The sequence below is a fragment of the Triturus cristatus genome, chromosome 12 (genome assembly GCF_964204655.1).
Source record: "Triturus cristatus chromosome 12, aTriCri1.1, whole genome shotgun sequence".
Lineage (NCBI taxonomy): Eukaryota > Metazoa > Chordata > Amphibia > Caudata > Salamandridae > Triturus > Triturus cristatus.
The window spans coordinates 162,860,063-162,876,014 of NC_140595.1; the positions used below are offsets into that span (position 1 = coordinate 162,860,063).

At 41.9% G+C, this 15,952-nt stretch overlaps 1 protein-coding gene across 1 annotated transcript in view; it reads left to right on the forward strand.

The window, feature by feature from the left end:
- The window catches only part of LOC146772980 (rho guanine nucleotide exchange factor 11-like), a 348,342-nt gene that overhangs the window by 115,429 nt on the left and 216,961 nt on the right, over positions 1-15,952 (forward strand). Inside the window, 2 exon segments of the mRNA XM_085637044.1 lie at positions 6,274-6,420; positions 11,455-11,534. Coding sequence (XP_085493170.1) covers positions 6,274-6,420; positions 11,455-11,534 — 227 coding nt within the window.

Below are 15,952 nucleotides of genomic sequence, written 5' to 3' on the forward strand. Positions count from 1 at the left end.
TCTCTCCATAGCCCCTCTCTCACATTTATTTCATTTGTTTTATAGCGCCTCCAAAACCGCTGTAGGGTGTTGGAGCACTTTACATCACACACAAATACAGAGACAATGAGTAATATGTGTGTAAATCAGTGTATAGGAAATGTTACAAAGACAAAGGTACATACAAGGTGTAGGATTCGCATGTCACCCATGCTGGTAGACATTTTTTAACAGTGCTTGGCGTAGAAAAGCACAAACCCTGGATACAGAACAGAACACAGTGGCTAGCGTTGGCTTTACTAATAAGAATTTATTTCTATTCAAACAAACCCTTTTAGCAACATTAGGCTAATGAAAGACGTACAAATATACATATAACTTTCCAACCTGTACCATATAGTTTGCATGTAGCTCTTTTATTAGACTTCATAGCTCACTGTGCTAGACTGTGATTATAATTTATGAAATGAACAGTAGCAAAAAGGTCCCTGTCACAAAAGAAGTAACCCACTCAGCTATGCACATACAATACTGTTCTGTGATCTGCATGGTACACGTCCTTTGCAGCAGACATATTAAACCTCTGCGCTACCTTAGATGAGTCAAAACTGCCACTGGACAAAACTCCTATCTCTCTCCAGCAGGTACATTAATCACCTGCGTTATCTTGACACTTTTCTTGTTTCCTGAAAACTGCTGGATATACAAGGAACTCTGCAATAGGTGCTTTGAAAAATACTGCACTGCTACAAAAAGGGGCCCCCAGTACCAAAACTGGCACCCTCACCCTTCCAGCCTCCCTGGGAAACCCCTGAAGCCTGGTTCATCCAGTCCAGCCGTGATACCACAGTGAAATCTCTATTTGGTCCTGATGCTCCTCATATGCACCATCTTCAAGCTAATGCATAGCTACTCTGTGCCTCGTCTGACTCTCAAAACTATCCAACTCCCTGCGGTCGCTTCAGCTTATCTTGTGAGTGAGCTAAAAGCTCTCCTGGTGTAGCCAACGTGCCAACTGTTTTGCGGACAAACTAGTTTTGAAAACCAAGTTTGTGACTCCATTTTACTCCCATCTTTAATCCACTTGACCACTTCAAAGAGGTGGAGAGACTTCATCGACTGGACCACAAAAGAGCCTTAAACTTTTACATTGATCTTTTTCTATTATTTATTTATGTATTGATATTTTACCCAGTGACAGTCGCCACAGGGCAGTTATAGTTAGGTCAGCATTTCCATAAAAAATGTTTTTTGTGTTGCTAATAACTTTGGTGCCATTTGACGAATCTCCCAAAAAGTCCTATTGTTTTTGCCTAGTTTGTGGATGGAAAGTTTTGGAGTGATCTGTCAAGTGAAGCCGAGAAAAAAAGGGAGGTCCCAAAATGCAAAATCCCCATGCATTTTACATATACTTCTTTAGCTAGTGCTACCGCAAAAACAGCTGAAAGGAATTAGACCGAATTTCACAGGAAGCTAGGTCTTGGTTCGCAGATTATGCTTTTTGCAATTTGGTGCATATCTGTTCATTAGTTTTTAAGATATTAAGGTTTAAAAATATTTGTATATCTGGATAGTTGGGTTTGAGGGATGCTAGCTAGAGTCCATCAAACCCAATTCTAAAAAATAGAGCATTCCGACTACCCCTGGGAGATTATTTCTGCACGGGCCAATCCACTCCTATGGGAGCAGGCGCTCCGATTGGCTGCTAGCTGCATGAGAAAAAAGTTGCTGGAAGCCATTACAGGACTCAGGAACTTAGTCTCCTGTTCATGAGAAAAAATATATACAAGGGGGTAGGCCTTATTAAGCCCTGTGGGATGGGACCAGAGGGACCCCCCTCTCCCCTTACCCTGGGAAACCCACCCCGGGACACAGTAGTTTCCTGCCTGCACTGCTGTGAGTGGGGTAACACATGTTTTTTACTGCTTGGGGGGGCAAGCATGTAAGTCTGCTCCCAGCAGGCAGGAGATTTAAAGGGGCTCCCACCAGCTGTGGGCAGGTGTGTGTTCTGTTTCGCTGCTTGCACCCCGGCCAGCAGGAAAAATAAATTATATTGCTCCCTCCCAGAGGGAGCAAGCAGAATACAGCTGCACTCTCTGGTAGGGAACAATGCCCCCTCCCTCTGAGAGGCGGGCCACATGCTAACCTCCACTTAATTATGTAATTTATCTCCAGGGGATAGGTTCCTCAGAGTCTAACAAGGCTTGGGGAGGGGTTTCCCAGGGCCCATGAAGGGTCAGGTATGGGGGAAGTGCTGCACCACTCCGCCCTTTTGATTATATTTGGCATGGAATCCGCAGGTCCTAATAATGCTCGGAAAGGGGTGTTGCACATTCCCTTCCCCTTTTTATTGGAATTTGGTGATGAGGTCCCTGAGGGTTCACTGACAGAAAATATAACCATAAATATCGTGCTAACAAATTATTGTGTCATATACATTGATCACAAAAATATTGTTTTCTATGCAGATTATGGTACCATTATCTTTATAGAAAACATTATTTCCAGTCGGGGTGTGTGCCCTGATTCCTACATGAGCTCATGCATTCACCATTCCAGCTTGTGAAGATAGGGGGCAAGGGAACTGCATGGGGATGCAGGCAATACCTGTGACTGGGAATCTGGATTCTTTAAACAATCCACTAGTGCCTCCCAGGCTCCGACTGTGTCCAGCGCGCCTATGCTCCTCCAAGCATCTCACAACAGGACCTCTCCTTCATAGCTAGCCCATCTCTCCAGTTTCTTTCTACAGAAAGTTGCTCGAGGGACCCGGGTGAATTCCAGTTTCTGGCGATTTCCCTCTTTGCCACTACAAATGCTAGATCTTGGAATCTACTTGTGATCTTAGTTTTGGATGTGTGGGGGAACCAGCCTAACAGACTGTGGCTCGGCGAAAAGGCACCTTTTCCAATACCTCTGCAGTGGTTTTCGAAACCTCCACCCAGAAATGCTGCAGATTCGGCCATTGCCATGGCATGTGCAGGAAATCCGCTCCTATCTCTCCACATCTTGGGCATGCTGCGTAGTTTACATTAAAATACCTATTGATGTGGTCAGGGGTGAGATAGGCCATGTTGAGAACATAGAAATTAATCAATTATGCATTCTAGTATTTTAGCCTAGTCGACTTCGAGAATGGGAATCCCCAGGTCACTCTCCCATTTGTTGCTCAGTGTGTCGAGTGGTAGGAGTTTATCTTCCCGTTTTGCTCTATAAAGGACTGTTACTGCCCTCTAGGTGCCCAAAGATGCCACAATGCATGCAATTGCAGGACCAATGGGGTTGTGGTTCTGTCAGACCTATGTTCTAGTGTTTTTCGAAATGCCGTTGTTACTGCTTTGTGAAGGAGGAAGTGGCCTTGCAGCAGGTCAAATCTAGTTGGTGCAACAGTAGGGAAAGCATTCGACTCAGGAGCGATTAAATTAACAAGTCCCACTACAGTCGAGGCAACAGTAGGGAAATCGTTGGACTCAGGGGGTAAAATGTACTGTTCTCACTCCAGTCAGTGCAACAGTAGGGAAAGCTTTGGACTCAGGAGGAGTAAAATTTACTATTCGCACTTCAATCTGTGCAACAGTAGGGAATTTGTGTATGTTATATGTCATGAAAATATATTTATTAAATAATTCACATAATTATAAATAAATTACACATTTTAATTACAATGATTTACTAATTAAAATTTCATATTTACTTAATTAACTTCCCACCTTATAACCACACAAACCCAACAAACCACACCTAAAATATAATTATGCATTTTTCATCATTAATTATCAATTAAATAATTAAATAATTAATAAATTATTACTTAATTAACTTCTCACCCTATGGCCCTATACACCAAACAACCTGCACCTAAAATAAAACGAACACCATTTAATAATTGCACAATTTACATAAGTATTTATCAATTAACTAATTGAAAAATCATAATAATTAATTGCTTATTACGTAATTAACCTTCTACCCTATACCCCTACAAACTGGACAACCCGCAACGAAAACATAACTTTAAAAAACACACTCAATTTCCATAATTAATTAGCAATTACATCATTAATATATTTTTTTTAAAGTATTAATTTATTATACTTAATTTACTTCTCACCCTGTACCAACCTATAACATCACTTATTGGTAATTTCTGGAGAAAGATGATAGATCTGCTTTACATTTAGAGTGGGTGTTGTGTGCTAATGCAGGGGAGGGGTTTGCTTGTCTGTAGAAGTTGCCCGCTGGGGCCCTTTGCACCTGGCCTGTGGTCAACCCCCCCCCCCCCATCCCCTGCCATGCATTGCCAAAGGCGTGGGGTTAGCTGCCTGTGAGGGGTTGGCCACAGGTAGTGGCCACAAGCCAGGCCCTGCAGCCAGTGCCATGCATGGCATTGGTTTGGCTCTACATATGGTAAGGAAATATTACTTTACGTTAAATAAAAACTTGAAGTTCATTAAAAAAAACAAAGGTTAAAGTAACGTTATAGTTATGTGAAATGTTCAGTAACAACATTATGTTTTAAACTATATTAGCCACAGATATTCACCAGTTGTAGTTATCTCAAGTAGCTATGACTCGTGCCCTAAGTTAACTGTAACTCATGCCCACTCCATGCACTGCCAATTATCCCAAGTATTACATCACTCATGACTTCTTCCATGACATCACTGATAATATCACTGCAATATTTGCAATGAAATTATTGATCAGAAAACTGTGCATAGTCAGGGTGTGAGTTATAGTTACTTACAATAAGTAAAACTGGTGAATTTCTGTGCTTTTTTTTTGTTGAAAACATTACGTTGTTACTGAACATTTCACCTAACTATATAGTAACTTTAAACTTTGTTTTTTTCAGTGAATATAAACACCCATCTTACTTTGAGGCTATCAGCCAGCCCTCTTAATCCATTCTTCTGTTGTTGTGTCACTCCCATTTTTCTTACTCCCACTACAGAATAGGGCAGTGCATCGTCCCACTTGAGCTATGAGCCATCTTTAGTGTGCATGACTGTATTCTGCTCTTTAACAAGAAGCACATCGCCGCACAAAGTAGTTCCCTTTAGAGCCAGGGTCTACAATGGCAAGATGTGCTTTTTGATACAAAAGTATATTTTTGTTTTTAGCTAATTTTTTTGTGCTATTGGTGAGGCACCAGCAGCTGACGAACAATATATTTTTTCAAAAACATGACAAAACAAGCATCAGCGAAGCCAAAAGACTGGCAGACAAACCTTACTTTTGATTTTGCCAGAGCCTTTTCTGTTAATGCTTTGTGTAAATTTATAGAAGTAGAGTTTGTTGAATTTTTTGCAGTTTCTGAGAAATACTTATTTGCAGTTAGATAGATATTCTTTATTCGATCAAATAGAGATCATTCACAAAATGTATAAACCACAATCTTACTTGATAAAATACAATCTAGGTGAATTATAGGGGCATATTACCAAGCCAGGCGATAAAATTATCTCCGCTTTAACGGCAGAAAACTGCCGCTAAAACGGCGATAATGGGCTTGATAATATGCTCTATGGAATTCCAATTGAACCTCAGGTTAGATGTCCTTCACATCTAACAATGGGTTTCAATTGGAATTCCATAGAGCATATTATCAAGCCCATTATCGCCGTTTTAGCGGCAGTTTTCTGCCGCTAAAGCGTCGATAATTTTATCGCCTGGCTTGTCAATATGCCCCATAGTCATATAAAATACATAAAAATTTAAAATAAAAAGAGAATAGAATTGTTGGGCGAGTTAACATTAAAAGAGAAAAAGAAACATTATCAAAAAAGTCATAGTGTTATTAACATACTATGCCAAGGCCTGTGTTGTCCTTTGCTTTACTTGTGGTTAACAACTTAGACCTAATGCTCCAAGTATATAAAAGGTACCGTGATACAGCAAACACTAACCATTTTATAGAACCTGATCTAAGAACTTGGAGAGCATCTGCTGGTCGCCTAAATGATAAAATCCGGCTTGGGGTATAAGTCACTTTTTCCTAATCTGTGCATAACTGAGACAAAAAACAAAGAATGGTCTAATGATTTAGGACAAAGGACATATTTGCAGTTATTTTGAATTTAAGTAATCTTTTGGGTAGTGGTTGATTTTTGACCATTTTAAATGTGTGATCCTGGACAAGCCGCCTATTCAGTTAAAATGCATGGGTTCAGGTGGTTTTACATTGCCATAATAAAAGGTGAATTGCATTCTGGATTTGTCATTCCTATATTTAGATTCCCATTGTCTCTTACTAGATATGCACAATCCTGATCTTTTTTTATTTTGTTGCAGAGTTGTTTATAACTGAGATGTCTTACTCAAGGTTCCTTGGAATGCTTGATCTCATCTTCTACCAGCCTATGAAGAACGAGAACATTCGGTCTCAGGACGAGTTGATGCTCTTTTTCCTTAATTTCCCCGTGTTGATTGAAATACACAGTAAGTGGCTGCAGGGGGATTGATACATATTACTATCATTATTTATTGACAACCTTTAATATCTATACTTGGCATAATTCAGTTCATATTGTACAGTGATTGTGGGGCAAAGTTGGGTTGCAGGCTTGGTTACAATACAGTTGCAAATGATTGGCACCTGCCTATTGTACTGTTGGGGCAGCTGAACACATTGTTCACCTTGATCCTGAATATTACACCTCTTGGATTACACAGCAAAGGGTAGTAATTTCAGCAGTGAGTTGAGTGTGTTGTTACTGTATAAACTGAATGGAGATTACACAATAATACATTTTGTAAAAAGAAGCTTTTGGTTAAATCAGAAGTTATCTGGGTTGCAAAGAAAAGGTGACGATAAATTCAGACCAGGCTTATGGTTTTGTGGATGGTTGATAATTCCAGGCAGAGAATTTGGTGATTTCTGATGGAAACTTTCAACTGCACTTTCCCTTTAGAATAATCCTAGGCACTGATCATCAAACAACAGTTTCTTCCGCTCACCCGCAGGAGGCACGCTTCATCGTTGTACTGACCCCAAAATTCAATGACCATAGCATGCCATGGAAAATGCCCCTTCTTCAAAACATCAGGTTTCAAACCATTCCAAACTGCAGAAAGTATATGTAGATTTTGATTAGCATAAATTGGCTTGTGGTGTTTCAGAGCTGGTCATGATTGTGAGTCAAGTGACAGCGCTCCCTGAACTATCTGACTGTGATCAGGGAGGAAGACATGAAACGCTACAGTACAGAATACAGGAGGAGGTCACACTTGAAGCAATGTTCCCAATCTTGATAGTAGTCTCAGAAATGTTCCAGCACCAAATCGCTAGGCCACTCCCAAGCCAAATATTTACCCCAAACCATGTCCTTTGGTAATCCGAGGTCTTGTTACAAATGCAAGAAGGCCAAGTGGGATACCGCTTCCTCTTTCTGCTCGAGCTCAGATGAGAAACTGCATAGTTGACACTCCACAGGCACGACTTGCTGACATCTTCTGCCTCCAAGCACGTCCTGAGGCTGGCCCAACGTACCCAGAGTTTTCCAGGCCGCTGTTGACCAAGCAACAGATTGAGGCCTTTAAAAAGCCATTCAGTAAATCTTCAAATCGATTCCAGCTCCCTTTGGAATTCCTTCAGACCTCATGGTGCTGCAAAGGGCCTCTAGTCATACTTCTGCCGCCAGGTCTTGCCCCGGAGCCAGTTGACCCTTCTGGGCCAACTTCAGGTTCCCTGTTGGTGCTGCCCTATGGCTCCTCTCTGACTCCTGGGGCCATGCCAGTCTCACCTGCAACAACGCCAATTCAAATCTCCAGAGACTCCTATGATGGATCTGGAGATGATGTGGCCTGGGCCAGACCTATATCATGTTACAAATTCACCAAACTACAGCCCCAAACTTTGGAACGCAATCCCCTGTCTCTCTTGGTGCCAGGACCATAGGAGGGTGAAGGCCCTGTTCAGTCACAGTTTAAGGACTTCAGTGCACATCACATGGCAGCGATGATGAAGAGGAGAGGGCAACCTGCTGTTTCTCGCTATACTGATGCTGGATTGTAGACGGACATACAAACTGCAGGTAGATTGGACAATTCATTTGAGAATGTGTTAGAATCTACAGAGAATCTCCCAGAGAAATCAGTACCTCCTTCAGATTCTGATACTTTTTCCTTACCACAAGAATAGGGCTCAAACTTTACACAATCTTCACAGCACTGATTCAAACAGTGAGTTTTTTGAATAAGGGAATTATTTTGTTATCCAATATGTAAAGGAAATTGGTATGAAGAATTACAAGATGCCAGTGACCTCAATACTTTCCAAGATACTGGTCTTGTTTCTCATCCCAGTCTTACTACTGAAGAAAGCACCTCATTCACTGTTATGCGTAGGGCAGCAGAAGTATAAGACCCACAACTCCCTACCATGGATGTGAAGACTGACTTTCTGATGGAGGTACTCAATCCTGGCCAAGTGCCTACAGAACCTCAATTACCATTTAATGAGGGCCTCGTGCATATCTGCTTAGGGACTAGGGCTAAATCATGTTCAGGACCATCAGTTCTGCACCAATGACCAGCACCAGGGGGCCCTGACTTTCTCACATAATATCCTACATCGAACTTCCTGCCTACCCTACTCCTAATTGAAAGCTATAACTTATTAAATGTAATAAGTTAACCCAATGTTATCTAATGGGAGAGGCAGGCCTTGCAGCAGTGAAAAACAACTGTAAGAATTTTTCACTACCAGGACATGTAAAACTTAAAAAGTGCATGTCCAACTTATTAAATACACTGCACCTTGCCCCCTAGGGATGGACTTTTTTTAAAAAAAGGATGGTTTAGGCCTGGCAAAAGATTTATTTTGCCAGGTCAAAATGGCAGTTTAAAACTGTGAAAATGCACCTATGGCAGGCCTGACACATGTTTAAAGGGCTACTTAAGTGAATGGCACAGTGAGAGCTGCTGGGCCACTAGTACTATTTAATTTGCAGATCCCAGTTACATGCCATGCCACTTTACCAAGGACTTGCAAGTGAATTAAATATGCCAATTGGGTGTATGATAATGTTACCATAATTAAAGGAGAGAACACAAGCACTTTAGCACTTGTTATCAGTGGTAAAGTGTGCAGAGTCCTAAAGCCAACAACAATGAAGTCAGCAAAACTCGAGACTGGAGGGCAAAAAGTTGAGGGAAAACCACACCAAGGATGTCAGATCCAACATGTGCACTCCCCCTGGCTGAAAGCAGGTAGAACTACCCACCCTTCTGGACATTCTCACCGCTATGGCAAGAGAACCTGAAGATGCCATCAGCGTTGGTGTGGTCAGTTCCAGGCCAATGCTCCACAGTATAGACTGTTCCCAGTAAGATGATGGACTACCTCAACAGTTTGGGAGATCTCACCCCTCATCTGCATTAGCCATCTGAGGGGTCTGTGGTTGGTCTGAATCTAGAAGTGAACCCTAAACAGGTATGGTCTCAACTTTTTCAGTGCCCAGACAACTGAAAATACTTCCCTTTCTATTGCGCTCCACCTCTGTTCCCTTGGAAGGAGCCTCCTACAAATGAAGGCTATTGGTTGATCTAGGAACTCTTTGTTTAGCTGTGAGAGCATGGCCCCTATGCCATACTCTGAGACATCTGTCTGCACAATGAACTCCTGGTATAACTCCGGGGGCATGAGCACGCATGTTGTGCATGTGGCTTTTTCCAGGGTGTCAAAAGCCGTCTGGCACTCCTCCGTCCAGATCAGCTGTCAGGACTGCTTCTTAGAAGTCAGCTCAGTCAAGGGAGCCACAATGGCGCTGCACCTCCTGGCAAATCTCTTGTTATACCTGGTCAGGCTCTGAAAAACCTTTACCTCTGTGTGGGTCTTCGGAGAGGGAGAAAGGGGGTTCCCATGGTTCTGAATGTGTTGCCCGGAGGAGCATGTACCTTGTCTCCTCCAACTTTGTGTCCCCAGCAGACCACTAAACCCATGTCCTATCTGGCACTTACCAATATTGATAGTCAGGCTTGCTCTCTGTAGAGCCTGAAGCACTTCTCTGAGGTGGCACGGGTGGCAATCCCAGCTAGAACTGAAGACTGAAGTGTCATCTAGGTAGACTTCACAGAAGTTCTCCAACCCAGCCAGGACCTGGTTGATCAACTTCTGGAAGGTGGCATAGGCATTCTTCAACCTGAAGGGCATTACCAGAAACTAGAAGTGGCCTTCTGGGGAAGAGAACGCAGACCTGTCTTTGGCCCCCTTAGTTACTGTGATCTGCCAGTACCCAGATGTTATATCACACTTGCTGAGGAATTTAGCTGCCCTTAACTGATCAATGAGCTTGTCAGCTCAGGGGATGGGGTGTGCATCAGTCTTATTGACAGCATTGAGCCTTGGGTAATCCACGCAGAACCTGAGTTCAGGGGTGGTACCTGGAGGGGCAGCCTTGGGGACCAGTACCACCATGCTGGGCCAAGGACTGCTTGAGGATTCAATTTCCCTTACCGACAGTGTTTTGGAGACTTCCTTCCTTATACGGGCTTTCACCTTATCAGGTTGCCTTTAGATCTTATTCTTCACTGCCAAATGGCCACCCTCATACTCTATCCAACCGCAGATTCTGCACTGCCCTTCCTGTTTTACCATCTTTGGACAGGACTACTGTGCATTTTAAAAGCATCCAAGTTTGTTTTGGCACACTGTCACCTCAGATTTGTCATGACATCGAAGTCCAAGGGTAGCCAAGACTAAAAGACAAAACTGATGTTAGCATGCTGGTGAAGCACCTTATATATATATGGCCCTGTACCAGCACTTTTGGAACTCAGCGAGGCCTTTGTGGAGTCCGACGGAGCCACTTACCAGCGTGCTTAAACAATCACTGTTTAAAAATGTAGTGTTCAGTCTGGCGCCCGGGGGTATTATAAAAGTGAGAAATCAATGGTTAGAAAGAGCCTTTCTGAAGGGAAGTAACTTGATCTTCTAGTTTAACAGACGCTGCCAAGGATGATTAATGTTTCCTAACATGCAGGCTGGTTGCTTCATGTGATTGAATTGAGGCAGATGTAAGCACGTCTTGTAAACTATCTGAACATCCAATGTTGGCCAGCATATTGCAATGATGATAGTGGTTGTGTTGTCCAAATTTTGAGTGCCAGTAAAAAGTGTGTCTGCAATAAATGATGAAGTGACCATTCGAGGTTACACATAGAAAACCATATTACCTCAGAACTTGATTTTATCATTGTGGGCTGGCTTGTGGTAACGTGGGTCTTGGTGTTGAATTTAAATAAACCCCCACAGCTGCATTTGTTGAACTTTGCCTTTTGATCACTTTAGTCTTTGCAGACGTTGAATGCAATGGGAGACAAATATACTTAGCTCTTTCCCAACAATGGTAATTTGATAAACATGAAAATGAGTTATTTCAAAGAGCTTGCTGCTGCCAAAATAAATCTCTGACTACTCTCTGTCTGTATCCTACCCCAAATTTCTCCTCTCATCACTATCACTTATATCAGATTCTCTGGCAGAGTCCATGAAGAAGCTAAAAGAAGAAGGACCAACCATCCCAGAGATCGGTGACCTCCTGCTATCCAGGGTATGTATTCATTTGAGAGGGTTTTATTCCTGTTGATTGTAAGAAGTTCTCACCTCTTGAGTCCGACAATGCTGGTCATAATATGTGTTGTGACTGTGTGCAAAAGATTGAAGTTACTTGTATCATTTGCTCATTGGAGCCTTAGATGACTGTTAATATAGTTGACGTTTGGTCCAGGTGCTGCTGAAAGATTTAAACCTCAGTTCCTTTGATGACACACTTTGGTTGAGGTCCTAAGGGAAACCATAGCCTGCCACTCTATAGTAGGGATCAATGCAGAAAAATAGCCATGGGAAAAATGGAGATTGTGAAATAAAAAACACAGCACCATCTTAGACCAAGTAATTGGGGGACCCTTTAGTTAATACATGGTAGAGGCCTAGTGGTACAGAAATGTGCAGCGTTGTCTGTTTGACCCATATGGGAAAGGAGCTACAGTCTTTGGAGTTTAACATCTTTAAGTAGTAGTGGTACACAAGAAGAACACTTTTAACACTTACACATCTTCACAGATTACATCTGACAAGCTGTAGAGACACGATGGGGAATATTTATTACTGGTAGTTGGACAGAAGTCTCTAAGATTTTAATTTTATCCAGTGTAGTGCCTGTCAACAGAAGGGCAGAATATAATTATCTGTCATCTGGGGAGGGCCAAACTAGCATTGAGATTCTCACAGTTGCCATTGGCTGAGTCCAACAATACATATTATTCATGGTGCACTATCCATGAAAACTCAGATTACATTTCTTTTTGTTCAAAAGTGTTATTGAATATAAAATAAGCAGTTACAGAACAGATAGTGAAGCAACACTACAGGGTACGTTGTGTAACTTCATATGACCACATATATAAGCATTTGTCGTAGAGTCTAAGTAATTATAATGGAGCAATATTGTAAGTCTGGGCGGTGAACTTTACTCAGCTTTCGATATTTGCAAAGTTTCCCAAACTACTCATTTATCAATGTCAAGTTGTCGAGCGAGGAAAATCCACCTCCCAGCAAGATTTTTCCTCATTCATGATCGTCAGCGTCAAGGTGGCGACCGCAAGTGTGGAAAATCAACCTCCCGGCGAGATTTCTCAACACGGGTGGCCAGATTTCTCATGGCGAGTGGTCGTGTATGCTCATGACTGCTTGTATTGAGAAACCGTCCATTCGTGTTGTGAAAGCTGCTGCTCAAGTAAAAAATCTACCCGAGCGGCAGAAACAAAGCAGCACCCGCTTGCACTGTGCATGGTGCCGTTTGCAAAGATTGCACAGTGCGGACAGACACCTGGTGGTAAAATTCACTGCAAACGGCGTAGTGTGACGGAGGTTTTTTTTGCACTCTGCCCAGGCTTACAATATTGGCTGTTTGTATATCATTTGTCAAACATGATGCGAAAATGAGAGGTACATTGAGAGCATTTCTGAAGTTAGAAGGGAGCTGAGTGTGGAATATCCAAATTAGTTGATAGTTGAGGTCTCCAACTGTGCTCAATATGTATGAGCAGACAAAGTAGTAAAGGAAAGAGGGAGAATAGCATGAGAAAAGATGAGGGTGAAGTTAGAGAGAAAGAGTGTAGAGAGGGTGCAAAGTCATCAGGGTCTGCAGAGAAGGCAGGTCTACTAAGTGTATACTGATGGTTTCGTTCAGTCGTGGTGGGGGAGTGGAATTGTGAGAGAGGGAAGAATGTTGGGGCTACGACGATCCACTTTCTGTAGGTATAAATCAAGTGCATTCCATAGGCAGCACAAGTATGATGTGTTATGTAGTTTCTTGTATATTATGTTGTCCGCTCTCCTGGTGGCACAGATAGTATCCCACGATTTGCTAAAGGGGATTTCTGATGGTGGATTTCTACTCTGAGGGTATTATTTTGGAGCCCAGGGCAAGCATTAGATCTAATAGCTGTAAGTCATGTGCAGGGAGACCAGTGTCAAGTGGATGTGCCACAAGACCTAAAGTCAAAGTTAGGAAGGATGGTGTGAGCGGAATCTTAAAGATGCTATAAATTGTCTGGTAAATTTTGGTCCAGAGGGGTTGAACCATTTAACATGTGAAAAACATATGCTCATGTGAGCTGTGGGAATCCTCACAGTGCCAGCAATTATCTGATTGTAGGATACCTAAATGATGCAATGTGGATGGAGTCCAGTATGTTTTGTGTATCACCCAAAATCTAGACTGCACGATTGAAAGTGTAAATTTAGCCAGAAAAGGGGAGTACCAGATTCTATTCCAGGTAGCTTCCGAAAAATGTGATGTTTGGTCTTCTGGGATGTACGGGGACCACCTATTTTTCAAATTGTTGAGGAGGTGTACTCTAGGGGGTGCAAGTAACTTATAGATATGTGATGTAAAGAGGGCAAGGCGTGGATCAGCTAGAAGATCAGGGAAAGTTCATAGAACTTCACAGAAAACCCAACCCGACCCGGAGCCTGACCTGATGTGAAAGACTGAATATCAGAGCAAATTTCCTCTGCAGTGATTGGGGCATTGAGAAGGAGTCTGTCTTCTGAAGAGGCTAGTAGTAGTGTCCAAGATTTCAGGTGTGAGACGCGTTCCTCCGGGTTGATTGTTGCAGTTGGAGTGTATGGATCGGAATACAATTTAAGAAAAACCTTTAGGATCTCTTGTTGGCCTTTTGCTTAGTATTTGATTATATTCATATTGTAATTTACGCAACATAGGGCAATCCATAGAGCCAGTGGAGTGTCTGATGGATTCCATTAGGGTTAAAATATCTGATTCAATTGAGTCAAGGCGTTTATTCAGGCATTTGCTTCTTTTGCTTTACTGGGTGTGAGAGTACTTTAGTGTTTAGTGAGATGATTCTATGGTCAGTCATCTGTTAGTGTGTAGTGGTGCAGCTATATATATGGTGATGTAGGGGAGCGAGGAAATGAGAACTGTATGTCCATGAGAGGATAGGGACTCTGTTATGATAAGGAGAGTACACAATATTTTACCTGTATGTGTATGATTAACCTGAAGGGTATGATGTTGTATGTAGAGAAATGTGTGGGTGATGCAGTGACGTTGAGGCATAACTGCAACAGGCATATATTGCATATGATGTACGGGTAGTACTAAGATGAGGTATGGACATGCATTGAAATATTAGAACCTGCAGTTGCTTGATAAAAAAGTTCCCTGAACAGCTGTACGGAGAACTGGTTTGAAAGGACGGACTTCTTGTAGATCTTCGACATATAGTGGAGGATGAGAGAGAGGGGAGGAGAGCGAGAGAGAGAAGAGGAAAGGACATAGAACAACACAAAACCCCTGGAACTAATCCACCCACCCACCACCCTTACCCTGAAATGTGGACAGGACAGGACAATAAAACCTGAAAGGAATACAGATGTGGCTGTCATATGGACATTGAAAGCCTTCCCTGATGGGGCACGAGCTGTTGGAGTAAGTACCTTATTACTGGTGTTATAGATTCTCAGATTACATTTAACACAGTAAAAGAAAGCACCTATATTCCCCATCATTTCAGTGTCATCCTAAGTGCTAGACGAGATCTCTTTGCTGGCACCTGGTGTGGGCAGCCAAACATTGAATATGGAGCACAGTGTTTAGAGATTTCTAGACATTCTAGTGCGATATTTCAAGCAGCCTATAGCAGAGCATGCAACAAACAATGGTGTGCCCCCCACTAATGTATATCACGTGTCCACGCTGTGATAGCTCTAATGTGCCTATGGATTTGCTTCAAAAGAAAAGTATTTTCCTTCTATCTCAGCATGTGTGAACCATAGCTCTTGCTTTATTGCACTCACACTAGTTTCTATCATAATGCTTAAGGCTGACTCTTTGTAACCTACAGGACATCAATGAACATAGGACTTTACTGCAATTTCCTTAGTTCATTTCTCTACTTTCATCTCTTACTTTTGTATGTGTTTCATTTCATTCTGTGGGCTCAAACATTTTAAATATAATGTGTGTCTTTGAAGTCTAGCATAAATAAGAGAGAATATAATGATTTAAAAAGGATTGTTTAGTCTGATCTTTCAATCAACGGGCTTAAATTTATCAAAAACATAACATATATAGAATCAGAGGCTATTAGATATTGTCTAATCTGGGACTCTTTCAAAAACACTGAACCAAATCAACTCTTGCTTCTATATGCTATTCTTTTACACATTGTGACACCAGAATATTGTTTATTTTCAAATGGTAAACTTGAGATCTGTTTGACCAGTGACTACTAATTGTTTTCATGTGGTTCAACATTTGAAATATTTTGTAGTTTTAGATGGGGTTAGAGGGATTAACAGGTAGGTGCTTTGAGTTGTTGATGTTATCAATGAACGTTAAAGGGACACTTCCGTTAAAAAACATCCTGTTTGCTCCAGATGGGTTTCTTCTATAATCCTATTTTACTGCAGACTGCCACTACTCTCCAGTTATGATGA